This window comes from Capra hircus, chromosome 13 (genome assembly GCF_001704415.2).
Source record: "Capra hircus breed San Clemente chromosome 13, ASM170441v1, whole genome shotgun sequence".
NCBI classification, from domain to species: Eukaryota; Metazoa; Chordata; class Mammalia; order Artiodactyla; family Bovidae; genus Capra; species Capra hircus.
The window spans coordinates 72,844,442-72,871,049 of NC_030820.1; the positions used below are offsets into that span (position 1 = coordinate 72,844,442).

General features: G+C 49.8%; 1 protein-coding gene across 2 annotated transcripts; it reads left to right on the plus strand.

Annotated features, from left to right (window-relative positions):
- PABPC1L (poly(A) binding protein cytoplasmic 1 like) lies at nt 1,402-25,606 on the plus strand. Of its 2 annotated transcripts, XM_018057914.1 has the most exons (15): nt 1,402-1,673; nt 3,984-4,177; nt 9,434-9,549; nt 11,116-11,255; nt 11,410-11,504; nt 13,773-13,910; nt 14,214-14,309; nt 19,306-19,572; nt 20,409-20,495; nt 21,142-21,253; nt 21,793-21,899; nt 22,899-22,992; nt 24,415-24,545; nt 24,992-25,069; nt 25,427-25,606. In XM_018057914.1, exons 1-14 carry the CDS (start codon nt 1,481-1,483, stop codon nt 25,061-25,063), a joined length of 1,842 nt encoding a protein of 613 aa, XP_017913403.1. In that variant the 5' UTR covers nt 1,402-1,480; the 3' UTR covers nt 25,064-25,069; nt 25,427-25,606. The 2 variants fall into 2 exon arrangements, 1 of the variants encoding a protein (XP_017913403.1); XR_001919078.1 differs by lacking the exons at nt 11,410-11,504; nt 21,142-21,253; nt 21,793-21,899; ... (2 more) ...; nt 24,992-25,069; nt 25,427-25,606 and having other exon boundaries at nt 19,364-19,572; nt 20,409-20,493.

The window sequence follows — 26,608 nt, forward strand, 5'->3', positions numbered from 1 at the left end:
ATGTAACCAAACGAGATGGTAGCAGAAGTCCTAGTCATCTCCAAGGTTGTACAGGCTCTGTTATCTACCCTAACATTATCTAAGATAGCCTGCAGCATTGAGTTTCCTCATGGGGTTTGCCCCAGTCTCAGAACATCCACATTGGGAATTCCCTGGCAGTCCAGTGGTTAGGACTGGGTGTTTTCACTCACTGCACCTAGGTTTGCTTCCTGATCAGGAAACTAACATCCTGCAAGCCACGGGGGCGGTGCAGCCAAAAATGAAAACATCCACATTCCCACAAGGATGGAGGGGAGGGTCAAGACAGGAAGAATTGAAACCCAAGTAAGAACTGGTTGATGCTTGGTAGTGTAGGTGGGACAGCCAAGACGCACTCCTGCCCCTGGTTCTCAAGCTGTTCCACTTGTCACACCCAACCAAAGGTCAGTGGGAACCTACCTGTTTTACTGAAGCAGGAAACAGAGACTCGGGAAGTATTTCACGGTAGGCTGGACCAATATTTTCAAAAAGGACTCCACACCACAGATTGGGGCTGCCAACGAAGGCTGGACGGAAGGGTCTTGGGGCTTAGTTTGGGACCACCACTATGACCTTATTAGGTTAGGTCCCTACAGTTGCCATACAGGTTGGACTTGGTGAACCTTCAAGGTGGAGGGCAGGTGGGTTGGCTTCGCTGAGAGATGATCAGGGAACGTCCCACGAAAGGCTCTTGGCAGAAGAACTCCGGTCAAGAAAGACCTTGGAATGGTCCGGAATTCTGACATGGAGCCTTCAGGCCCAAATCACCAAGCCGGGGGATTTCCCTGGCCGTCCAGTGGTTAAGAATATCCTGTGCTTCCAGTGCACCCGGCATGAGTTTGATCCCTGGCCGGGGAACCAAGACCCCCCAGCCTGTGCCGTGGGGTACGGGCGCAAAAGCAAATCACCAAGAGGGTTCCAGATGGCTGGGACTAAACCCAGGCTGTCTTGATGAGAGAAAGCCTCCTTTCAGGAGGGTAGGTCCACATTTTGAAACGGCATCCTGCAGGGAATTCTCCCCTTTGTGTGTAAAACGCACAGAGCACACGGTCGCCTTTCATCCTCGTGTAGAGGGAATCCTCAAAATTACAGAGAGGAAACGGGTGAAAGACAAAGACGTGATGGGGATCAAAACCCAGGTCTCGCCGTAGAGTGCCGCCCTCTCCGCGTCGGTGGCGCCGGCCCGGAGCCCTACTCGGGGCCAGGTGAGGGTTCTACCCGCTTCCCGTCGCGGGGCCGAGATGCTCCCACCTGGGGCTTCTAGAAAGCTGAGGTGGGGGGCGGGGAATCCCAGCTGCGGGGGCGGGACCTGAGCGCGCTGGCGATTGGCTCGGACGGCGGGGGCGGTCAAGGCCGGGGGCGGCCGTGGGTGGGAAGAGCGCCGCCGCCCTGCGCGCCCCCGCTGCCGCGTCCCACCCGGGTGAGCGCACGCGGGCGCCGAGCGCGGGGCCGCGCGCCCACCATGAACGCCAGCGGCCCGGGCTACCCGCTCGCCTCGCTCTACGTGGGCGACCTGCACCCGGACGTGACCGAGGCCATGCTCTACGAGAAGTTCTCGCCCGCTGGTCCCATCCTGTCCATCCGCGTGTGCCGCGACGTGGCCACGCGCCGCTCGCTGGGTTACGCCTACATCAACTTCCAGCAGCCAGCGGACGGTGAGCCCCCAGGGGAGCGGTGGGGCGGGGGGGTGGTGATGGACCGACAGACAGACAGACTGTATCCCAGCCACCAGCGCGCTTTCATCTCTGGCCACTCCCGCACCTTCCATTTTGCAGCCAGGAAAACTAAGGTCCAGAGTTGCAGGAGGGGGCCCCTGAGACAGGAACTAGCAATTTGTGTGCCCCCTACTCTGTTTCACTGGTGCTCCATCTTCCAGAAGAGAGGTGATGCTGCTGAGTGAAAACAGCCAAGGGCTTAGGGGTCAGCCGGACCTGGGATTAGAAGGCCAGCAACGGTGCGACCTTGAGCAAATGAGTCAGTCTGAAGTTCAGTTACCTGTCTGCAAAATGGAGGTGGCACCTGCCTCGTAGAGTAGGAGGAAAGCAATGCACACCACCTGGTGAGGAAGATGCCCCGGCAGGCACAGGTGATGGTGGGTGGGGCAGCCAGGAGTGCTCAGCCTCGGTCTGCGGCCTTTCCTGACAGCGGATCCCGAGGTCTGTCTGCATCAGGCGCCTCCACTTTGGGGAACCCTGAAAAGCTGCCTCCCCTCTGGAGTCCACAGTCCATTTCTCAGAACTGATAGGATCGATCAGAGCTTGCCAGCTGGGTATGTCCTGATTTCTGTTCAGAGCCGAGAGGAGAAAAATTAAGAGCGCTGGATTTTGTTGGAGTTCTGCCAATGAGAGTGTGAGCTCGAGCAAGTCGTCACACCTGGCGCCTCTTTTTCTGTAAAATGGGACTAACGCTTGTTCCCCAGGAGCATGGAGGCAATGGGGATTGTGTCTAGGAAGTAGTTCCAGTGTCATGTGGTACATTGTAAGCCCTGGGTAAGTGCTAACCTAAGAAGAATCCTGGTAACTATATATAGCAGGTGTGAGACTCTGGAGACGTAACCAAAAGAGGCCTGCCCCAGCCAAGTCCACAAGGGGGCGCCTTTACTCTGAGGCTCTTGCGAGGCTGGGGAGGTACCCGCCTCTGGGAGTTTGCTGGGGAGGTTTAGCTGGTTTCCCAGCAGGTGACTGAGCCGGATTCCAGGGAGCTTTCCCCTCTGCTCTGCTTCACCCGGCCACTGACTCTTGCCGTCTTCTGCCAAGTCCTGTACAACCTGATTTAATAGAATGGGAAATTGAGCTCCAGACAGGAGAAGGAATTTACTCCTGGCTGTTTATGGCAGGACTAGATGCAAAACCCAGACTTTTCCAAACTTGCCCACTGAGTATTCCATGGTTCCCCTCCATGCCTCTGAAACCTGAAGTGTCCCTGTAGCTGGGGACAGCACGCCACCTGGCAGGACGATGGGCATATGCTGTTGTGCTTAGACATACTACTGTTTACCAAATACTTATTTGAGCTAGTCACAAAGCGCTTTGCACAGGTTATTTAATTTTTAACACTGAAAAAAAAATGATTTATTTATTTGGCTGCACCTGGTCTTTATTGCCACATGCGGGATCTCTTAGTTGCAGCATGCAAACTCTTAGTTGCTGCATGTGGGATTTAGTTCCCTGACCAGGGATGGAACCAGGGCCCCCTGCATTTGTGAGCACAGAGTCAGTCACTTGACCACCAGGGGAGTCCCACACCTTATTTAATTTTCAGTCTGTCTGACAAGCTGGAGGTGAGTGATATTCTCTCCCTTTGTTAGATGTAGAAAGTGTGTTAGCCAATCAGTTGTGTCAGATTCTTTATGACCCCGTGGACTGTAGCCCACTGGGCTCCTCTGTCCATGGAGTTCTCCAGGCAAGAATACTGGAGTGAGTTACCATGCTCTTCTCCAGGGGATCTTTCCAACCCAGGGATCGAACCTGAGTCTCCTGTATTGCAGGCGGATTCTTTACCCACTGAGCCACCAGGGAAGTCCTTGAGTAGTATAATCATCAGCATCTCTTTCCAAGTGTAGAAATGGGCTCAGAGATGTGATGTTCACTTTCCTGAAAGCCATCCTCTTTGGGATCAAATCTCAACTCTGCTGCCCAGCACCTCTGAGCTTCACTTTCCTCAAACTGCTGCCACCCTTGTCATAGGGACCCTTCTGATCATTTCCCCTTCTGAGCCTCAGTTTGTCTTTTTATAAAATGGAGGTAGAAATTCATGCTCGTTTCACTATGATAAAAGAGTTGAAGGAGATCCTCCCTGGAAGCCACACACATGAATTCTATTTATTCCTCTTGCGCCTTCAAGCTCATCTTGAGTGAGACCCAGCCAGTGGCTCATTTATTGCTTGGCTCAGCTCCCAATTAAGCTGTTGAGGGCTCAGGGAAAGAAAATGCCCTTAGTTAGCTCCTTTCTTTCCTCCTGTCCAGCGGAGCGGGCACTGGACACCATGAACTTTGAGGTGATCAAAGGCCAGCCCATCCGCATCATGTGGTCCCAGCGAGACCCAGGACTTCGTAAGTCAGGTGTGGGCAACATCTTCATCAAGAACCTGGAGGACTCCATTGATAACAAGGCCTTGTACGACACCTTCTCCACCTTTGGGAACATCCTCTCTTGTAAGGTGGGTGTGCCTGTTGTGGTGGGGGGTGGCGGTTGGTTCTGGGTGAGACATCTGAATGATGGTAGAGGATTAGCAAGCAGCACCTCACTTTACACTTTACAAGGTCTTGTCAGTAAAGTTCCAGGTTCAGCTAGCACCTGAATGATAGTCGTTCTCAGTTTTCTCTTCATAGAACTATTCAGTGGTCACCTATGGATCGGCTAACTATTGCCGAATAACCACCTCGATATAGCAGGTGTCAACAGCAGCCATTTATTTTGCTCATAATTCTGCCATTGGTGGTTTGGGCTGAGTTCAGCTGGGCAGTTCTTTTGCTCTTAGCTGGATCCTTCGTATGCCCACTGAGAGCTGGATGGCTCTGCTGCTAGGGAGTGAGTGGTTGTCAGCTGGACTGTCCTGGTTTTCCTTCCTGTGGGCTTTCCTCCTCCAGCAGGCTCGCTCGGGCTGTTCTCATGGCGATAGTAGGGTCTCAGCAGATGGAGAGCGGAAGCTCGCCAGGCCTCTTGAGACCTAGACTCAGAACTAGCACTGTCATTTCATTGCATTCTACTGGCCAAAGTAAGTCATGAGAACAACCCAAATTCAGAATGAGAGGGCAGGAGACGTGATAGGACAGAACAAGTAGATGCAAGAAGGCCCTTAACTGGGGCCATGATGGCAGTGGACATCATGTTTGTAGCATTTCTCTTATGATAGAATGGAAATTTCCTAAGAATAGGGATCTTGTTCACCACTGTCTCCCAGTCCCTAAATGGGATATGGAAACATAGTAGGTGCTCAATAAATATTTGTTGAGCTAATGGCTGTATTATCATTTGGGAAGGAATGTGGGCATTTCTCTGACTTATAGTTGACGGGCAGGGGGCCATACAGCCGGCTAGTCTGTCCTGACAGGCCTAACCCTGGGTGGTTTTGCCCCCTGATTTTATGAGGATGGTTGGTCAGTTACCTTGCAGCCTTTGGTATGTGCAGCCTTCTGGGGAGGTGGCCAGGGGAAGGGGGGTGATGGCGCCCCCATGTGTTAGAACTCTTCCTTGACTCCTGTGTGACAGGCACAGTCCTGAAGTTCTCAAGTGAGGACTTAACCCCTCTCTGTGAGTGAGGGGGTATTCTCGTGACTCAGAGGGACACACAGACTGGAGGAGGTGCATTAGCTGCTAAAGGCACTCCATGATGGAAAGAGCTGTTTCCTATCTCTGAGGATCAGTGGAAGGGGAAGTCTTAACTGTGTGCTAAGTTCCTACAATAAGAATAGCAGATTTTCTCAGCACTTTCCGTGTGCAGATCTTCTGCATATACATCCTCATGGAATTACCTACAGTGGCCTCTTAAGATGTAAATAGGAGGATCCCTGAGTTACGTGGAGGGCAGAGAGGCTCAGAATTGGGATCACTTATTCCCAGTTATATGTTATGGGGGTGGGAATAAGTGGCTAAGCCAGGATCTGAAGCAGTGGGTTTGCCAGCTTAGTTGAAGCTAACTTAACAGGGATGAGTATGTCTGTCCCCATCACTGAGGGCTTGAGGCTCCTTCTAGGTCACTGAGGATTGGAGCAAAAGCTCTGTGTGACTTGGGCAAGTCTTTGCAGGCCTAATGAAGCCCTGTTGGGGACCTGGTTAGGTACAAAGCATTCAATGTGGTCCATTACCCTGAGTGTTTGCCTTTATATTTTATGAGGATGGCTGGTCAGTTACCCTACCCAAGACCCTGGCATATCCAGCCTTCTGGTGAGATGGCGAGGGCAGGAGAGAGGTTGGGAGTGATGACACCCTCTGTGTTAGAACTCTCTCTTGCATGCTCTCAGGCTGTTGGGAGGAAATGGTGAGACTTTTAGCAACAGCAGGAAATTGAGCTCTGAGAGAGATGCATTGGGACCCAGGGAGACAAAGGCCCAGGAAGGACAGTGCCCTGAGTGGCTGAGGAAAGGTTTGTGAGGCATGGTGGGACTGATCTGGAGCCAGGCTCCCCAAGTGCAGACGTCAGCCCAGCCTACCAAGCAGAGAGGCAATGTAACACAGTTGGTTAGACCTTGGACTTTGGGACCAAGAGTCCTGGGTTCAAATCCTGCCTCTTCCACTTTCTGGCAGTATGGCCTTGGGCTGGTTGTTTAAGCTCTCCATACCTCAGTTTCCTCTAAAAGGGGGCAATGACAAAACCTACCTTGTTAGGGTGGTGGTGAATGTATTGGTTGGCCAAACGTTTCATTTGTGTGTCTCCATAACATCCTACAGAACCCCTTGAATGAAATTTTTGGCCACCCAGTGTTAACTCAGGTAATTTTCACAACACGGGTAGCCCTAGAGAGAGTAATGGACTTCCCAATAAGCCTATGTCAAAAGTGTCACTTGCTCATTTGTGTCTGACTCTTTGTGACCCCATGGACTGTAGCCCACCAGGCTCCTCTTTCCACAGGATTTCCCAGGCAAGAATACTGGAGTGGGTTGCCATGCCCTCCTCCAGGAAATCTTCCCAACCCAGGAATTGAACTAGGCTCTTCTGCATTGCAGGCAGATTTTTTACTGCTGAGCTAGTGGGGAAGCCCATTAAGCGCCTACAAGAATCAAATAATTATTTCTGCTGGCTGGCTGACCTTGGACAAGTCAATTATTCCCATTTTCCCCAATCAGGCATTTGAGACTCAGAGGATAAGAATTGCTTAGGAGGGTTCTTATGACAAATATATCAGTATGGGATGCCCTTAGCAGTGTTTGGCTTGGAGTGGGGCTCAGTCAGTGTGATTAAATCTGAATGGCAGAGCTGGGCTTGAGTTGAACATGGAGGGGCCCTACTTGGGGCTGGAGCGGTGTGTGTTGGTTATGGATTTGGAAGCAGGACTTGTGTACGCCAGGTGGAGAGCCTCAGTTGTCAGGTTGGTGTAGTTCTGTGGATTGTAGGAGCTGCTGGGGGTTATTCCCAGAGAGACATGGTCACAGTTACATTTTAGAAAAAGTGTCACACAGGTCAGTCCAGAAAGAAACTCGGTTGGGAAACTGGGATGGTGGTTGAGGTAGAAAAGTGTCACTTAGCTGAGTGGGGGCAGTCCCCTCAGTGAGGGGAGCCGGGGACCCCATGACATGGTCACTAGGGGTCTTAGGGCAAATTCAGTCAGAGGAAAGGGGACTCTATGAACCCAAGATCTTTCCTGTTCTTGAGGTCTCTCCTAACTTGAGAGGGGAACCTTATAGAATGGGAGTAGGATGTTTGTAGGTCTTTTCAAAATTTGAAACAAGTCTGCTGTTGAAATAACTAATTGGTAAATGTTTTTTGAAAATATTTATTTGGCTGCAATTTTTGTTGAAGCATGTGAACTCTTAGTTGTGGCATATGGGATCTAGTTCCTTGACCAGGGATCAAACCCAGGCCCCCTGCATTGGGAGCATGGAGTCTTAGCCACTGGACCACCAGGGAAATCCCATTAATTGCTACAGTGTAAACAATGTGGAAAGAAATAAAATAAAAAAGATTCCATCACTTTCAACTGTAGTTCCCCAAAATAGTAATTCTTAACAGTTTTGTGTGTCTGTTTAAAAATTTCTTTGCCAAGGTATGGAAGCAACCTAAGTGTCCATCAACAGATGAATGGATAAAGATGGTATGGTTTATATATGCAATGGAATACTACTCAGCCATTAAAAAGAATGAAATTTTGCCACTTTGCAGGAATGTGGATAGATGTGGAAGGCATTATTCCAAGTGAAATGAGTCAGGAAAAAACAAATACTCTATGACATCATTTTTTTATATATAGAATCTAAAAAATACAACAGATGAGTGAATATAATTAAAAAAAGAAGCAGCCTCACAGATATAGAGAGCAAACTAGTGCTTGCCAGTGGGGAGAGGAGGAGGGACAGAATAGAGGTGGTGGAGTGGGAGGTACAAAGTACTGGGCGTAGGGCTTGCTCAGGGGTATATTGTATAACAGACTATAACCAATATTTTGTAATCACTGTAAATGGAAAGTAACCTTTAAAAATTATATAAAAATAAAAATATGGCCATCCCACATTTTCCCTCTCCCTGCTTTCCTTCCTTCTCTTATCTTTCCCCTCTCTCTGTCACTTTTCCATTCTTTCTCTATCTCTTTGTCTCTCTCACTGTCCAAATGGTTTCCACTACATATGTGTTTCTTGTGTTAGCAGAAACTTAAATGTTATCAAAAATGCCAAAAAAAATGTTCTCAAATGTGTAGATGCCCACTTGAATCCAAGTGGACTCGATTTTTTTCCCAGGTAACAATATACCTTACAGGTAATTCTGCCAGCCATGAAATCTCTTTGACTATGCATACAGCAGACCAAAATGTGTTATTTACTTAACCAGTCTTCTCTCTTCTGTCTCTTTTTTTTTGGATCTGCCAATAAATAGATTGTTTATTTAAAACAGATCAGCATTAATAAAATGTACAAATTATATCTATAAATATTAGAAACAGTGTATCATTATTATTTTGCTATATGCCAGAGACAGTGAAGTGAAGTGGTTCAAGTCTCAGTTTTGGTATTCACTAGCTGTACAATCTGGAGCAATTTATGAAGCCTGTTTCATTTCACTTATCTGTAATAGGGGTTAATAACTTCTACCTCACAGTTCGCTTGCCTGAAAAATCCCATGGACGGAGGAGCCTGGTAGGCTGCAGTCCATGAGGTCGCTAAGAGTTGGACACACTGAGCGACTTCACTTTCGCTTTTCACTTTCATGCATTGGAGAAGGAAATGGCAACCCGCTCTAGTGTTCTTGCCTGCAGAATCCCGGGGACGGGGGAGCCTGGTGGGAGGCCGTCTATGGGGTCGCACGGAGTCGGACATGACTGAAGTGACTTAGCAGCAGCAGCAGCAGCATAGTGTTATAACAGGGATGAAAGAAGTTAATTTCACACAAGCAGCATTTGGGATGCCAGTCTCCTCTTGAGGGACACTTGGGTTGTTTCACGATGCAGCAAGGGAGGGCAAGTGACTTGAATCTAATCCTTTTATCCATCGCATTAGGAAGATCATTAAAAGCTGGTCTGTGGTATAGACAAGACCTGTGTTCAATCTGAGGATTCTGTCCCTCTTTACTGTGTGATCTTAAGCAAACAGATTGACCTCTCTGAGCTTTCATTTCCCATCTGTAAAATAGGGCTGTTGCGTGACATAGGATTGTCTTGACAGGCAGGGAGCCAGCACTCAGATATTGGTCATTTATCATGGTTGTCATTCTTTTCTACGGGAACCTCCTGTTGGATGCTCTGTGTCCTGTTTCCCTGGGATGCAGGTGGTGTGTGATGAGCACGGCTCCCGCGGCTTCGGCTTTGTGCATTTTGAGACCCACGAGGCTGCTCAGAACGCCATCAGCACCATGAACGGAATGCTGCTGAATGACCGCAAAGTGTGAGTGAGAGGTGGGGGGCGTGGGGTCAGGGCTAAAGGAGCAGAATCATGGTACCGCCAGCCTGGGACCAGTCCTGCTGCTGCCCCCTAACGGACACTGGACACGGAGCAGCTGTGGTCTTACTGGCAGTGGGACCTCACGTGAGCTGCTCAGTCTCCCAGGGACTCATTTTTCCAAGTAAAACATGGGGCTGCTGCCATGTGTTGGAGGGTGATTCTGAATAGTAAATGAGGGGATGCTTTGGAGATTCCAGCTAATGGCCAAGTCATCCATGGACTCAGTGATCTGTGTCTGTTTTCCAGCCTTCTCAGTATGGCTGTGAACTTTATTAAACCTTTTGTTTCCTGGGATCTGGAGACAGGAAGGAAGGTTGGCATACGCTTAGCCTGCCACTTTCATGCCTTTAAGTTTGGCATCTTTCCCACTTTACAGATGGAAAATTGAGTCACAGGCTCTGGAGAGAATCTGCTCCAGTGATTCTCACTTAGTTCTGGTTTTTTTTTTTTTTTTTTTTTTTTTTTGCTGCACCGAGTCTTAGTTGCAGCATATGGGATCTAGTTCCCTGACCAGGGATCAAACCCAGCCCCTTGCATTGGGAGTGTGGTGTCTTAGCCACTGGACTACGAGGGAATTCCACCCCCCTAATTCTGGTTCTGCTCATCAGATGGCCCAGCCCTAAGCCTGAGGCTGAGCAGTGGAAGAGACTTTGAGCTGGGAAATGCCCAGGGTCATTTTGTCCAGAGTTTCTCTGTCTGTAAACCTGAACTTTGGTGGGCTTTTCCTGAATCTCCAGAAGCATGTTTCTATTTTTGGCAGGTTTATTTTGCCTGTTTTCCTGTTGTTCAGTTTCCTTTAATTTTTGGTGCCAGCTATAACTATCCTGTGCTAAATATCTTATAGGTACCTCAAGTTTTCTTGTGCTTGCTCTTTTCCCCTTAATCTAGGATAGTTTCTTAGATTTTATGTTTTTGTGGACTTGGAAATTACAATTTTTAAACTTCATATTACATTTAAATTATTTCAGGGCCCCCCACCCCCACCCTGCCACCTGCCCCAGCGACACTGGCATAAACTGCATCTGGTTCTCTCACAACCAGCGCACCCAATACATGTTAAATGAATAAGCATATCCCTGTGATGTGAGTTTGATCCTCAGTTTTACTGAAATGACCACTGAGGCTCAGAGAGGTTAGTAACTTGCCTGGGGTCACACAGCTTGGCAACCACCAAGTGAGGATTCAAGCCCTTTTCTGTGTGACTCCCACCCAGCTTTGTGCTCTTGTCTCTTGGGCACTCAGCTGCCTCATGTGCAATAGGAGATCCAGTGCATTTGTTACAAGAGGAAAGTCATCTGAACCTTACTCCGGGACATAGAGTCTTGGCTGTTGGAAGTGGTTGGGTCTTGGAGTATTGTCCTGCCCAGTCCCCACATGAGGAGTACAGAGGCCCCAAGGCCGGCAGCAATTGACTCAAGTGACCCAGGCCTGCTGGGCGGGCTGGAGCAGCAATGAGGGTGGTTGATGGCAGCTGTAGGGCAGCTGCCTACCCTGTCTGTGTGTCCACAGCTTCGTTGGCCACTTCAAGTCCCGACGGGAGCGGGAGGTGGAGCTGGGCGCTCGGGCCATGGAGTTCACCAACATCTACGTGAAGAACCTCCATGTGGACGTGGATGAGCAGCGCCTGCAGGACCTCTTCTCCCAGTTTGGTGGGCGTGTTTCCCAAGGGAGTTGAAGATCACTTCTACTCCCAGCTCAGGCTGTAGGGGAGGGCCCCCTGGGGCTTCCGGAAGGCTTGGGGGGAGGCTGGGGGCCATCTCGAGGCTTCCTTGACACCCCTTTGAGCTGAGTTGCCCTTCCCAGGGAAGACGCTGAGTGTCAAGGTGATGAGGGATGACAGTGGCCACTCCCGCGGCTTTGGCTTTGTCAACTTCAAGAAGCATGAGGAAGCCCAGAAGGTAGGAGCATCCCCATGGCCCTGTTTCATGGAGGAGGTGCGGAGCCAGGCCTGGGAACAAGAGAGATTAGGAGCTGAGGGCTCCAGCTTCCCATGGAGGAAAAAGTCCCTCCCCAGATTGGGTCCATCGGAGCCAGGGCCCTTCATGCCTGTGGTGAAGGCAGATTCCTTCTGCCTCCTCTGGTTGCTTCCATACCCTGAGGTTGGCTGGCTTTTCACAGAATCTTACTACATGGGAGCTAGTAGGGGCCTTTGAGACAGCCATTGTTTTGGCCCTGCACATGGCATATGGGATCTTAGTTCCCTGACCAGGGATCTAACTCTCACTCCCTGCAGTGGAAGCACTGAGTCTTAACCACTGGACCTTGACTTGATGGTGGGATTGAGGCCAGGGAGGGGCAGTGCCATGTTATTCCTTGCTTCCAAGCCTTTGCAAACGTTTTCTCAAAATACTTCCCCTCCCGTATTCTTTAGACCAGTGCTGTCCACTGGAAATATAACATGGGCCACGTGTGCAGTTCAAAACTGTCCAACAGCCATGGTAGCAAGGATAAAGAAACTCCTGTAATTTTAATAATATATTTTGTTATTCAAATGATCACTTTAATGTGATATAACAGTGATACAATGGATTGTGATACAAAATTTTTATTGATAAACACTGAGATTTTTACATTGCCTTTTTTGTACTAATTCTTTGAAATCTGGTGCCTCTAGCACATCAGTTCAGACACCATATTTCAAGTATTCGGGAGCTGCATGTGACAAGTGACTGCCATGTTGGACAGTATAACTGTAGACTATTGACAGGTCTCAGCTTATACTTCTCCCTCCTCAGGAAGCCACCTCTTCCTGTCCTCAATGCTTCTGATGAGGTGCCCCTCCTGTCTGTCTCCATCGTTAGCACAGATTCTCCTTGGATAGAACTGAGGGCAGGGACTGGTCTTGTGTCACTGTTAAATCTCTAGTATTGCTGGTAGGTACTAGGTACATATATCCTGACCTAGGGAAAGGTTAAAGGTCACACTATGAGTAACAAAGGGTTAATGTCCTATTTTACCTCCCACCGTGAAGCTGTTTCCATGACTGCTGCCCCATTAAGCTCACTGGTCATGGAAGAGCTCAGCCTATGGTGGGATCCTGGGCCCATCTTGAGAGCAGCCACTTCTCACTGAGCATGTACCACGGGCCAGGCGCTGCCTGGTTTTTCATATGCTCTCCTGTCTCTCCCACCGATGTGGGCTCTACTGTAATTATCAGGATCCAGTAGGTTGTAGCTAAGAAGACAGATCATTGGAGTTAGAACCAATTCTATGAAGTTTTGTCCTTAAGTAAAGGGCTCCTTTGAAAACTAACTTTTTGTGTGCCCTTGAACAAGTCCCCTCCTTTATGTAGACTTTGACTGTCCCAACTATAAAGCAATAAGTTGGAGTAGATGGATGAAGCTGGCAGGGGGAACCGTAGTCTCCAAGGTCTTAGGTAATGACCTGAGACTAATGTAGACAGTCAGTTCTTGGGGGCCCAGTGTTTTTATATATATTTACATTCATCTGCATGTTTAGGTAGAGAAGCAAGTCATCATCATGTGAAAGTATTTACTAATGAACTGACCACTTAAAAATTAAATTCCCTTCCAAACATTTCTCCTCCCTAATCCACGTCTTTGAGTCAGTACACATATGGGTCTGCCTTTTGCAGATTTTTACAGATGAACTGATGCAGATTCAGTTCATTATGAATGGGTTGCAGAAAGATTGTACCTCTTACAGAAGATGTAGGATTCCATAACTGAAGAAAAACCAACAAGGGTTAAGTCAATGCTTCTAATCTAAAGCCTTCATAGTTAGCAAAAAGGGTTATCTTTGCTGTGAAACCCCAACATGAAGGCTGTGGATGATGGCATCACACCATTTTGAAAGAATCATGCTTGCTGCTTTGTTCAAATCATCAGTGTGTAGTTACACTTGGAAGCTAAATATTAAGTATGGGAAATGTCGCAAATTAAAATTTCACTTTTTAAAGTAAAGCTCAAAGCAACTTAAAAAAAAATCTACAGTTTACTCTGAAACTTTGTCCCATGTTTTTTTAAAAAATGGAGTCACTTTAAATGGCCTTGATCCTGGTACCAGTTTCTCTCAGCTAACGAGGCTGGCCTGGCTTGCAAGTGGCGCCCCCTGCACCGAGGAGATGGGACTGGAGGCCAGGTTAAGGCCAAGGGCTCATGAGAGTGGTTACCAATGAGGTAACTGGCTGCCTCTTCTCTGCACAGGCTGTGGTGAACATGAACGGGAGGGAGGTGAGCGGGCGGTTGCTCTACGTGGGCCGGGCCCAGAAGCGGGTTGAGCGGCAGAATGAGCTGAAGCGCAGGTTCGAGCAGATGAAGCAGGACCGGCTGACCCGTTACCAGGTGAGGATCAGGCTTCCTGGGGCAGCTGCTTCGATGTGACAGTGTGTGTGCTGCCCTGAGAATGTGGCTCCCTCCCCCAGCAGTCCCACTTCCGGAAATTTGGCTTTGGGGATGAGGGTGTGGGAAGGGGCTGCAGCTTCCAGGTGCTGGGCTGGTTGAGTGAAGGGTGGGGTGTTGGGGTGCTGCCTGCTGGGAACTGGAGGCTTGGTGGGTGGAGCCCGTATAAGCCCCTCCTTCCATGCCAAGGCATTCTGGGACTTGGAGGGGAAGGGGCATGTCTAGCAGGTATCCTTTTCTATCTAGGGCGTGAACTTGTATGTGAAGAACCTGGATGACTCCATAGATGATGAGAAACTGAGGAAAGAGTTCTCTCCCTATGGGGTGATCACCAGTGCCAAGGTGAGGGCCTGGGGTACCCACAGGGGATCCATAGCTCCCTTCCATCCTCACTGGCCTTGAACGCCCCACCCCCGCCCTGCTTTGTGGCTTTCAGGGAGTTGGTGGTGCTAACCTGCATCTTCCGGAGTGGGAACTGGGTCTGATACCACTGAAGCTTGTTTATCTGCATCTTATCTGGACTGGAGGGGAAGAGGGTAGAAATACAGGCCCATTCACACAGCTGGACTTATTGGGGCTCACAGTAACCTACGTTCATTCAACAAGCATTTATTGAGTGCCTACTGTATGCCAGATACCAGAAATTTATATCTCAGAATTTCCATTGACTTCTGTTGTCTGGCCCTGGCCGGTGATATAACCTGTTTCTGGGCCTCAGTTTCCCCATACGGAAAATGAAATAGTTGGCCTACATCATTCTTTGCATATTATTTATTGAGCACCTGCTGTGTGCTCAGCCCTCTTAGCATCAGAGACATGATGTTGGCTCTGTGACCTTGAACAGATGCTTTCCTCGCCTCCTCTGTAAGATGAGGGTGATGGGCTCCATGGATGGTTCTGAACCCTGGCTTCTCATTAAAATCCCCTGGAGAGCTCTAAAGCAGACACCCAAGTCAGAGAACCTGAATGTAGATCTCTGCACATCTTAATTTTAAAAGCTCTCCAGATTTTAAAAAAATATTTATTTGGCTGTCTCAAGTCTTAGTTGCAGAGAAGGCAATGGCACCCCACTCCAGCACTCTTGCCTGGAAAATCCCATGGACGAAGGAGCCTGGTGGGCCGCAGTCCATGGGGTCACTAAGAGTCAGACACGACTGAGCGACTTAACTCTCACTTTTCACTTTCATGCATTAGAGAAGGAAATGGCAACCCACTCCAGAGTTCTTGCCTGGAGAATCCCAGGGACGGGGGAGCCTGGTGGGCTGCCGTCTATGGGGCTGCACAGAGTTAGACACGACTGAAGCTACTTAGCAGCAGCAGTCTTAGCTGCGGCATGTGGGTCTTTGTGGTGCACAGATTCTGTAGTTATGCCATGCAGGCTCAGTTGTGCAGTTTGTGGGCTTCGTTGCCCCAAGGAATGTATAATCTTAGATCCCTGACCAAGAATTGAACCCGTGTCCCTGGCATTGCAAGGTGGATTCTTAACCACTAGATCACCAGGGAAGTCCCTCCCCAGATTATTTTTAATAAGAAAGACACAGTGATCATTCATTCCATACTTGAGCACCTGCTGTTTTGCCAGGCCCTGTGGGGAGCACACAGGAATCAGTCAGATGTAGTCCTTGCTCTTGAGTAGCTTATAGTCTTGTGGGGAAGTCAGATGCATCATTAACTCATGTCTACTATAGGGTGTGGTGGGGGTGAGGTCAGTATAGGAGGCAGAGTTGTGGTAGCTTAGCAGAACAGGAAGGAGGACTTCCAGTAAGAAGTGGCAGTGGCAGCAGCATTTGCCGTGGCTGTGAAGAGGTAGCAAGCTGCAGGTGGGAATGAAGAGCTTTCCAAAGAAATCAGTGTGGGTGAGGGCCTTGGGACCTGCACATGTAGTGTGATAGTTGGGTTCTTAGGATGTGGTCTAGAAGATCTTTTGCCTATTGAACCCTTTTAAAATGTTCTTCAGGGAGCCTGGTATTTGGGGACGAGGTTCTAACAGTTTTTGAGTTAAGGACCTTTTCTCAAAAAAAAAAAGTGATAGAACTCTATGGGACATATGAATTAAACACCAGTAACTCAGATTCAACTGAACAATCAATAAGCTGATAAATTTTATTTGTATGAAGGTCTGGGCCCTCTTTCCTGACAAATGCATACTTTATATAGTATTGTGGTTGGAAGCTGGGATTTTAAAGTTAATCAGAACTAGGTCTAAATCCCAGTCCTAGCATTAACTAGTTATAGAGCCTGGAGGAAGCCATTCGGTTTACTTGCTGCTGCTGCTGCTAAGTCACTTCAGTCGTGTCCGACTCTGTGCGACCCCATAGATGGCAGCCCACCAGGCTCCCCCGTCCCTGGGATTCTCCAGGCAAGAACACTGGAGTGGGTTGCCATTTCCTTCTCCAATGCATGAAAGTGAAAAGTGAAAGTGAAGTCACTCAGTCGTGTCCTACTCTAGTGACCCCATGTACTGCAGCCTACCAGGTTCCTCCGTCCATGGGATTTTCCAGGCAGAAGTGCTGGAGTGGGGTGCCATTGCCTTCTCCATTGGTTACTTACTCATCTGTAAAATACGGGGGTAATACTGCCTACTTTGAGAGGTGTCCTAAGAACTAAAAGGCCAGCAAGTGGAGCACCTGCCCTCGATAGGTAGTGAAATAATGATCTAATTGTTTACACATCTTGCATATAACTTCAGGAGGCTCCCTGACCTCCTTGAAAAGCTCTTGAATTGAAGGGAATTATTAAAATCTGGGTTGCTTAGAGATGAGGCACACTGGGGTGATTATCTTGTTATAAAATGGGAATTTTTTATAATCTTACATAGACTTATATAATTTATTTTCTATTTTATAAAATAGTGCTTGAAAATGAGATGATAGTGTTGTAAGTATGTTACATAGATTAAGTTCATAGTAAGCTCTGCATAAGTATTCATCGTATAATTTTCTCTTTAAAACCACCTAATAGGAGTTCTTATTAACTTGTTAAAACACTGTTTTTGTGCCAAGAAAATTTGGCTGTCTGATAAAGCTTATGGACCCCTTCTGAAGATATTTTAAAATGCATAAGAGAAAATTCATAGGATTAACACAAAACAGCTGTATCGCAATATATTTGTTAAAATACTAAGGTGACAGCAGTATGTGCTCCTTTAGTAATGCCTCAAGCTATAAGATCTAAAAAAAAAAAACAAAACAAAAAACTAAGATCTGGGGAAATTCCTTGGCTGTCCAGTGGTTAGGACTCTGTGCTTTCACTGCTGAGAGCCCAGGTTCAATCACTGGTTGGGGAGCCAAGATTCCCACAAGCCACGTGGCATGGCCAAAAGAAAAAACTGTAAGACTAGTGAACTGGCAATGAGCCTAAAAGATCAAGGTCAGCAATAATTAATGTGATAGGAAGATATTCCTCTTGACAAAGTCTGCACAGCTAATACTACTTTATTTTTTCTTTGCCTATATTCAGAATACAAGGAAATGCTAATATGAAAATATACCATTTTTTCCCCCATCAAAGTTCACAGACCCCTAGAATTCTATCCAGTGATCTTTCTGAGGGGATCTGTGAACGCTCAGGTCAAGGCCTTGTATGAATGGGTAGCAAAGTGCAGTTGAAAGTCACTCATGTTAGGGTGTGGACTCTAATAGAGCAGATTTACAATGTTCTCAGCTCAAGTCCTCAAGGAGTCAGGCCAGTGTCTCAACCCCCCCCCCCAAAAAAAACAAAAATCAGGAATCGTAAATGCAATATGGATTGAATCTTGGGAGAGAGAAGTGTTAGGCCAGTGAAATCTGAATGAAATCTGTGTTTCAGTTAATAGCATTGTAGATAATAATTCATAGTATTGTCCCAATCAGTGGATATTGTAGTTTTGTTCCCATGTTAACATGGTACATTTGTCAAGCTAGGTGAAAGGTATGTAGTAAGTCTGTACTATTTTTGCAGATTTTCTATAAATCTGAAGTCCTTCCACCATAGAAAAGTTTTTTTTTTTTAATATCACCTTTATGACCGATATGAACCAGGCTGGAAAAGTGGCTTCTTTTTTCTCTTTAAATATGTATTTATTTGACTGCTCAGGGTCTTAGTTGTGGCATTCAGGATCTAGTTCCCTGACTAGGGATTGAACCTGGGCCCCTAGAATTGGGAGCACAGAGTCTTAGCCACTGAACCAGCAGGGAAGTTCCAGAAAGGTTAAGCACCTCTTCCCGAGATTTCCAAAGAACTTGGCTCATGCCTTGCCAAGGCAGTGGAGGTTTTCCAGCACTGTGCATTGGGTTTGAGTTGTGGCTAATGTGTGACCTGCTGACTGGGTGACCGTGGACAAGTTGTTATTATTATTTTTTTTCATAATAGGATTTTTGTTTCTATTGCAAAGAAAATCAACATGATAAAGCACCAAAAATACAATTCAAATTATTTTCTTGTTCAATACAAATCCCTTTAATGGAGTCTCTAGAAACTACAGCTCTTAAGAGCATTTCACTTTGTTCATAATTCACAAATGAACTAAAGAACTATATGGGTAGTTTAATGAAACCCAGAGAGTAGTTGAAATACAGATTTTTCATCATAGTGATGCCCACCAAAAGGTTTAAGATTGTAGCCTGGCTGAGGAACCCTGCCCCTAAGTTTTAACTTGTTCCAAACTATCAACCCACTTCATTATAGCCTCACTGATGAGGGCAGAAATAGTAACAATTTAAAGCAGCTTTCCATCACTACTTAGGAAAATCTTCTTAAAAATATTTATTTATTTGACTGTTTCGGGTCTTAGTTGCAGAGCGTGGGCTCTCTAGTTGTGGCTTCTGTGGTTGCAGCTCATGGGCTTAGTACCTCTGAGGCATGTGGGAATCTTAGCTCCCTGACCAGGGATTGAACCCACATCACCTAAAATGTGTGGTGGATTCTTTAACCACTGGACCACCAGGGAAGTCCCAGGAAAATCTTTAGGAGGAAAATTTAGAGGTCAAAATGAACTCTGAAATGCACCTGTTCTCACTAACTCTGGGGAATGGTCTAGAAACTGAGGATCATCCCCCAGGTAGCAGGTGGGCTGGTCTTGGACAAGTCATTCTGAGCCTCACTTCCATCACCTGTAAAGTGGGTGTGGCCATGGCTCCCCGCTCAGGTGGCTCTGACTGTCAAATAAGAAGGCCTGTCAAGCATCTGGCATGCGGTGGGCCTCAGTAAATTTAAGGGTGAGAGGAAGGACCTCCATCAATTGCAAATTCTGGGTGCCCTCTGCACCAGGCTGGCCCCCTCCCTGGGGGAGGGAGGGGAGCTTGACCCCAGGAGTCTTCCTTCTTCACCCCCAGCAGCCCTTGTCTTGTCTTGCTTTTAGGTGATGACAGAGGGTGGCCACAGCAAAGGGTTTGGCTTTGTGTGTTTTTCCTCTCCAGAAGAGGCGACCAAGGCCGTGACAGAGATGAATGGGCGCATCGTGGGCACCAAGCCACTGTACGTGGCACTGGCCCAGCGCAAGGAAGAGCGGAAGGCCATCCTGACCAACCAGTACATGCAGCGCCTCTCCACCATGCGGGCCCTGGGTGGCCCCATCCTGGGCTCCTTCCAGCAGCCTGCCAGCTACTTCCTGCCTGCTGTGCCCCAGGTGACCGCCTGCCCAACCCCCTTCCCTGACGGCCAGGGAGAGCAGGCAGATCCGAGCTTTGCAGGCAGAGAGGGATTCCCAGGGTGCTTCTGCTGGAAACTCACTCGGCAGGCGGCCGTAGTCACCCCATCTCTGAAACGGGTAATAGTGTGTCCAACAGTGCTTCCTGATCTAGGAGAGATTTGTGAATATTGTGCAGAGAAAGATACTCTGTGGTCAAATACTGGGTTGGCCAAAAAGTTCACTCGGGTTTTTCCATGCTCTGTGAAAAGATTGCATTAAGCCAGACAAGCCTAGATTTCTTTACTGTGTAGCTTCTTACCCTAATATGCCAGCAGGCACTGTGACTTTCCCAAACTGGCAGGATTTACAGATTCTCCCATCTCTCCTGGATGTTGATGTCCTGAGGGGTCTTGTTTGGGGAAGGAGCTTGTGTGACTTGGAGGGGTAGGAAGATGTCTGTAGGAAGATGTCTGTAGGAAGATGAATGGCTCAGAGAATGGGAACATTCCTTCCCCTTTGTAGTTACTTAAGCTGGCATGAGGGACAGTGGGATGTGTCACCATTTTATCCAGGTTATTGGGCTAGTATCACTGATCAGCAGAGCAAGGACTGAGCCTGAGGTCTTGCCCTGAAGGGCTCAGGGCTAACGGACCTCCTGAGATGGGAAGTAGGAGCCTTCACCCCAACTTTCTGGGTGTTTGCTGACTAGTACCCTGGAGGGCAGACTGGTATTCCTGCAGTGGTGTCCTTGAGGGATGTAGTTGCTCACCTCTCCCCCTGCGCCCCCTGCTGCTGCCACCCCCCTTCACTCTAGGTCTTTCTCTCCTGCACAGCCTCCGGCTCAGGCTCAGTACTATGGCTCTGGCCCACCCATCCAGCCTGCCCCCAGGTGGACGGCCCAGCCACCCAGACCGTCATGTGAGTGACCCAGCCACTCCCCCCTCGTGCCCCACCCCCGGCAGGGCAGCATGTGTTAAAGATGTGGACTTGGGGGTCAAGCCTGGCTCTGTGGCTTCTAGTCATTTGGGTGGGTGATGTCTCCCCTCTGAGCCTCAGTTTCCTCTTGTGAACATGAGCCCAAGTGAGATGTGTGTAAAACACCAAGGACAGGGCTGTGTGCATGTAGAAGACACGCACACCTGAGCTGTTACCTTCAGTGAGCTCCAAAGGCTCTCTTGACTGGTGGTGGTGAAAGTTCCTGCAAAGCTGAGAAAACGAAACTCCATTGGCTTTACTGTTGCGGATGGTCCTTCTCTTCAGAGGGAAGTTCACCCTGACCTGAAGCTAACTTTGGGGGGCCAGGGTGTGTGGTCCTGACACCTATGCCTCTTGGGGTCCCGGGTAGACAGCAGTTGGGTGGGCTTTGTAATTGCAGATTTCCATCCCCCTCCCCTGGAGGTCTGGGTCTCCGGTGAATTCCCTCCCTCCCCTGTCTGCTGTTCATGTTCACCTTGCCACCCCCTTCCTCACCTTGGAACTGTCAGGGTGCAGTGTGTCCCTCTGATTGTCCCCCTCCACTGAACTTTCTCTGTGTTCCCTGTGCCACAAGCCGCTTACCCGCGCGGGGCCTCGATGGTCCTGCCAGCAGCCATGTCTCGGCGGCCCTTGGCCCCTATTGGAAGCTCCAGGCAGGTCTCCACCCACATGCCACACCTGGTGCCCCACACCCAGCGAGTGGGTGAGTGTGGGCAGGGCCAAGAGGAACTGAATGGAGGGCAGGTGGGGGAGCAAGGGCTTGCTGCTGGGGTTGATGCTGGTGGGGAGTCAGAACCGGCCTCCACAGTGACCCTGCCGCTGGCCCCCTTCGAGGGCAATGCTGGCATTAGAGGCTGTGCAGCGTGATAGTCAGCATCGGCTTTAGGGTCCTACAGACCTAGTTCTGGGGCTGGCTCACTCTGATCTTGCTTGCTGCTGTACCTGGTATCCTCGTCCCTAAAATCTGGGTGAAAACAGTATTCCTGCTGTGTTATGTGAGTGAATGCAGTCATACCTGCAGGGGCTCAGCACCAGACCTGAATCTTAAGTACCTCAGCAGCTGTGAACAGGGGCATAGGTGCTGGCTATAAGGCCAACATCTGTTCCTTCACCTGGCAGATGTTTGCACATCTGTGTGTTGACCCTTTATGCCGTTTAGGGAATTCAGTGTGAATGCTGGTTTTGAGCTGTTAGGCTTTTGAGTTGCTATTGGACCTTATCATTCCTACTTATTTCTTCCAGCCAACATTGGTACCCAGACCATAGGACCCAGTGTGACGGGATGCTCTACCCCTAGCAGGCCTCTCCTGACACACAAATACTCCACGCCAGCACACTGCACTGACAGGGTAAGGCTGGCCCAGCTGGTGCCTGGCTCAGAACCTCCTCTAAGGCATTGCTGGTCTCTGGGCCTTGGTTTTCTTTCTTTTCTTGGCTTGTAAAGTTTCATTTATTAATATGTACCATCAGAAGAGATATTCCACCCTCCCCCCTGCATCCCACCCTTACCAACAGAAAGGGAAAAAAGGCTAGGATCACATTTTGTTTGTTCATCACAAGCTGCTTTGCCTGGGTTATTACCAGGATTAACTTGGGTTTCCTTAGTATTTACGTGGTGAGCAGCGAGAATGTGATCAGTCTGCAGAACGGGACTGAAAACATCTTCTGTAATTAGTGTTTATCTTCCTGCCCCTTTAAAAAGTCTCCAAGTCAGCATTTTCATATCCTGTCTAGAATTTCTGTATATATACTTCAAACTATTTCCTACAGAATGAACAAAAGTAGGCTTTAGAGAGCAAAACTATTTTAAAGTTACCAAGATGTGAAAAGTGAAAGTTGAGTCTGACTCTTTGCAGTGACATGGACTATATTCCCCAAGGTCCTCTGTCCATGGAATTCTCCAGGCAAGAATACTGGAGTGGATTTCCCTTTTTTTCTCCAGGGGATCTTCCTGACCTATGGATCAAACCCAAGTCTTCCACATTGCAGGCAGATTCTTTTCCAGGGAAAGCCCACCAAGTAAGGGTCAGGAATCATGCTGGGATGCAGCCATAGAGCTACCTGATTAAAAGGTGCCTGTCCGGCACCAGGTGGTCAGTAGCACGTAGCTTCACTTGGCCACACGCATTGGTTACTAGCACCACGGAACACGTCTGTTAGAATGTCACTTTGTCTTCTAGTCCACTGTGCCCTTGTTAGGGATTCTGCCCGCCTCCCGCCCCCGATTGTCCATATCTTGCCCCCTGCTCCCCCTCTTCCAGAGACTTCGTTGGAGGCCTGTGCTCACCCGCTGGGGGTAGCTTTGCCCACCTGTGTGGTTAAGGGATGTGTCCCTGTGCCATGTGCAGGTCCAGGAGCCCGCTGTGCGTGTCCTCGGACAGGAGCCCCTGACCGCGTCCACACTGGCTGCAGCACCGCTGCACGAGCAGAAGCAGATGATCGGTGAGTGGCTGGTTCCCCTACCCTGGAGTGGGAGGGGGGTGCGCCACCAGCTGACTCACCAGCTGGAGGTCAGATGTGGAGACCAGGTCCCCAGCCTCAAGCTGACCCGCCTGCTGGGTGACCTTGTCCAAAGCGCCTTTACTTCCCAGGCTCCTGTTCATCTTCAAACACTGGTCAGACCAGGCAGTCCGAGATTTCTTCCAGCTTCGCTGTTCAAAGACTTTGACTCAGGCTGGGAGAAACCCTAGATGCAGGAGATCGGTTGGGGGGAACTCGAGGGGGTAGGAGGAGGAGCCAGGAGGGTAGGGTCTTGGGTTTCTGTCAGCAGATGGCCTGTTGTAGGGTGGGTGCTGTGGTTCCTCACACCCCTCCTGATGGGAAGAGGCTGTCACCACGTTTCATCAGTCACCCAGTGCCCACTGCTGGGAGGCAGGATATAAACATGCACTGGGGAAATAAACGGTGTCCCCCACACCTGAACTCCTGTGCACGCATCTCCCTCCTGGCGTCTGGCAGGCCCTGCGGAAGTGTTAGGGTTACGGTTAATTAAAAGAATGAATGAATGAACGAGCTCGCCATGGTCCCTGGGCTCTCTCTTCACCAAGACCTCCAGGCTCTTCTCTGAGGGCCCCCATTGCCGTCACCCCATAGTTTACTCAGCTCACTGGGGCTTCTGTCACTCTCCTACCCACCCCTCAAAGAAGAACTCTAAATGGGCTTCATGGAGGGGAAGGCTCTGTGGGCAGTGCCCTGGAAACTCCTTCACTCTCCTCATGGGGGAAGCCCTCCCACGCCCACTAATGGCACCTAGTGCCTTGTCCTGGCTGCACCCTCCACACATCGCCACCAGCACGAGGCCCCGTCCCTGGAAGTGCCCGCTGGTGGAAGGTGAATTTATCTCGTGTGTTTGGCTCCACTGTCTCTCCAAAGAATCAAGTTCCACATTATTGTATCCTGTCTAGAATTCCATGTGATCCTTCAAATGACTTCTTGCCCAATGAACAAGAGTAGTTTGGTTTTTTTCCCCGCCATACCCTGAGGCATGTGAGATCTTAGTGCCCCGAGCAGTGATCGAACCCGTGCCCGTTGCATTGGAAGCACAGAGTCTTAACCACTGGAGTACAAGGGAAGTCCAGCAAGAGTAGTTTTTAAGACACAGCAATCAAGGCTGTGCCAGAGCACCTATGCGGTATAATGTCAAATTTGATTCTTCAGCCTCCAAGGTGGGGCTTGCAGTGCTCACTTTACACTTGGGGAAGAGGCTCCTAAGAACGTTCAGTGACACACCTGGAAGGAGCCGTCCTGGGGCAGAAACCTGAAATGCCTCTCTGTTCGGTTCCACGATATACACCAACCCCTGCCCCGGGGATGCCCGGCTGCCCACCAGGTGTGTGCCTAAGCCTCAGAGGCTGTTCTGTACAGGTGAGCGTCTCTTCCCCCTTGTCTACAATGTCCACGCCCACTTGGCCGGCAAGATCACGGGCATGCTGCTGGAGATTGACAACTCGGAGCTGCTGCTCATGCTGGAGTCCCCAGAGTCCCTCAACGCCAAGGTGGGCTGGAGCCTGGCAGGGGGCCGGGGAGGCCTGAGGGTGGAGGAGGGTTACGGAGCCAGGCATCTGCTACTGGGACAGAGGAGGTGGGTTTTCTTGCTAATACCTGCTGGAGGTGGGGGTCGGGGAGAGCCTGGTAAAGGGCCTGCAACTTCAGCCCCTCCCATTCTCTGCAGCTCCACAGGCAGGACTGTGTAACAGGGAGGTGTGTTCAGACCCAGCCTAGGGGAAGGATTCCCCACCGCTGTCTGGCTAGGGAAGAAGGTGGCCGTTGGGGGTTTCTGTCATGGGAGCTGCTGTCATGGGAGCTGGTGCAGTCAGATGACAGCTCTGCAGCAATGCTGGGGAGGTGGGGGTTCTAGCCTCAGCTGGAGGTAGGGGAGGAGAGGCTGTCTCAGGACCCTGCTGGGGCTGCTGCACTGGGCCCCCCGCCATGTACCCCACAGGTCGAAGAGGCTCTGGCAGTGCTGCAGGCCCACCAGGCCACGGAGCACATGCAAGGAGTGAACCTGCGCTGAGACCAGGTGGGTGGGAGGGGGCGGGAGAAGGGTGAGCTGAGTCCAGAAGCTCTAAGGAACAGGGCAGGGACATTCAGACTCCCCGAGAACCCTGTGGTGTCACTGGCTTATCTCAGAGACACCGAGGAGGCGTTCAGGGGAAGCGGTGAGGATGAGAGGTGAGGACAGACTGTGATGGGAACTGGCGTGGACTCTGGTGCCCAGTGGAGGGGTGGTTATCTTACTGGCTGCCCACCGTGGGGGCCCAGCTCAGAACAGGCTGGCCTTGCCCTGGGGCATGCCTGCTGGTGCTTGGGCTAGTCTGCATCCTTACTTAAAGACTGCTGTGCTTGTTTTAGAAACATCTTATCTTTTCATCCCCAGAAAATGGAATCCTCACTCCCTTGGCTGAGAAAGTGTTTCCTGCTCTTGTCTCTAAGGCCCTGTGAGCCGTGACTTCCCGATTGGGGTGTATCTGTAGTTGAGCTTTTTGTGGAGTGAAGGCTGGTCACCCGGCCGACCTCTTGCATGTTGCTTTATGTATTAAAACTGCTGCAAACCTCACCTTGTCTCTCAGGAGGCCTTGTGTCAGAGGGAGGTGGGCAGGGCAGGGGGTAGCCTTGGTTGCTGGGGGCTTTGGCTGTAAGGAACAGGGAGCCTAGACCTGTGGTAATGTACACAGAAGGCCTGTCAACCGTGCACCTGACAGAGCAGAGCTGCCAAGGACTGAGCCAGGCCACCCGCCAATGGTGCTTCGGGGTGCTAAACAGTTATCACAGGGCGCTGGAGCGCCACACGTGAGACGTGCGTGGGGGTTCTGGACGCCTGGCTTGAGCAGCCTGCAGGGCGGAACACTCTGAGGGCACCAGCCGCTGCTTTGCTCTGGACTGGCTGGTTAAGGGGTCACATGGCAACTCCACTCCTGTAGAAAGACCTCAGGATGCCCTCCCAGGTTGTTGATTTATGCTGCTGTTTATGCTCCAACGTTTTTGTGAGTAAATCAAGATACTTGCCTTCTATGAGGACCTCGAGAAGGGAAAGTCACTTGAGACTAGATGTTACCACTGAGCCTGCCTAAAATTAGGGGAAGAGTCAGGCCTGCTTAAGAGGCAGGGAGAAAAGGGGCGTGCAGCTGCCCAATTTGAAATGGTCCCTGGGCCAGGCCCACAGAGTTGCTGATTCAAATCTGCTTCAGCCTGGAAGTCTGGTTGCTCAGAGACTCTGCCCTCGGAGAGGATGGAACCCTAAGAGCTGAGTATTGCCCCGCACTGAGCATGATGGGGAGCAGGCAATAGACCCTGTCTGCTCGGCTTTAGAGAGTCTAAATGTCTCCATTAAGGGGAAAATGGTTTAACTGAAGACAATAAGACAAGCCCAGGAACACGGGTGGTGGAGGGGAGCCCTTTGTTCAGGCTGATCCTCAGGTGCTCCCAGCCTCACCCACTTGTTTTGTGAGGCTGAGAACCACTGCTGGCAGGTCCTCCCAGCCAAGGTCTTCACCAATGCCGTTCGCCTGCCCGGGTGGCTCTTCCCTCCCTTCTTCACCCACTGACCCTCCCCACCCCA

Excerpts from the sequence above, each read along its gene's own strand:
- PABPC1L (XM_018057914.1), top strand. The coding sequence starts at position 1,481 with ATGAACGCCAGCGGCCCGGGCTACCCGCTCGCCTCGCTCTACGTGGGC. Across the intron at positions 13,911-14,213 it reads ACCGGCTGACCCGTTACCAG|GGCGTGAACTTGTATGTGAA; the intron begins GTGAGGATCAGG and ends TTTTCTATCTAG. Across the intron at positions 21,900-22,898 it reads CAGCACACTGCACTGACAGG|GTCCAGGAGCCCGCTGTGCG; the intron begins GTAAGGCTGGCC and ends TGCCATGTGCAG.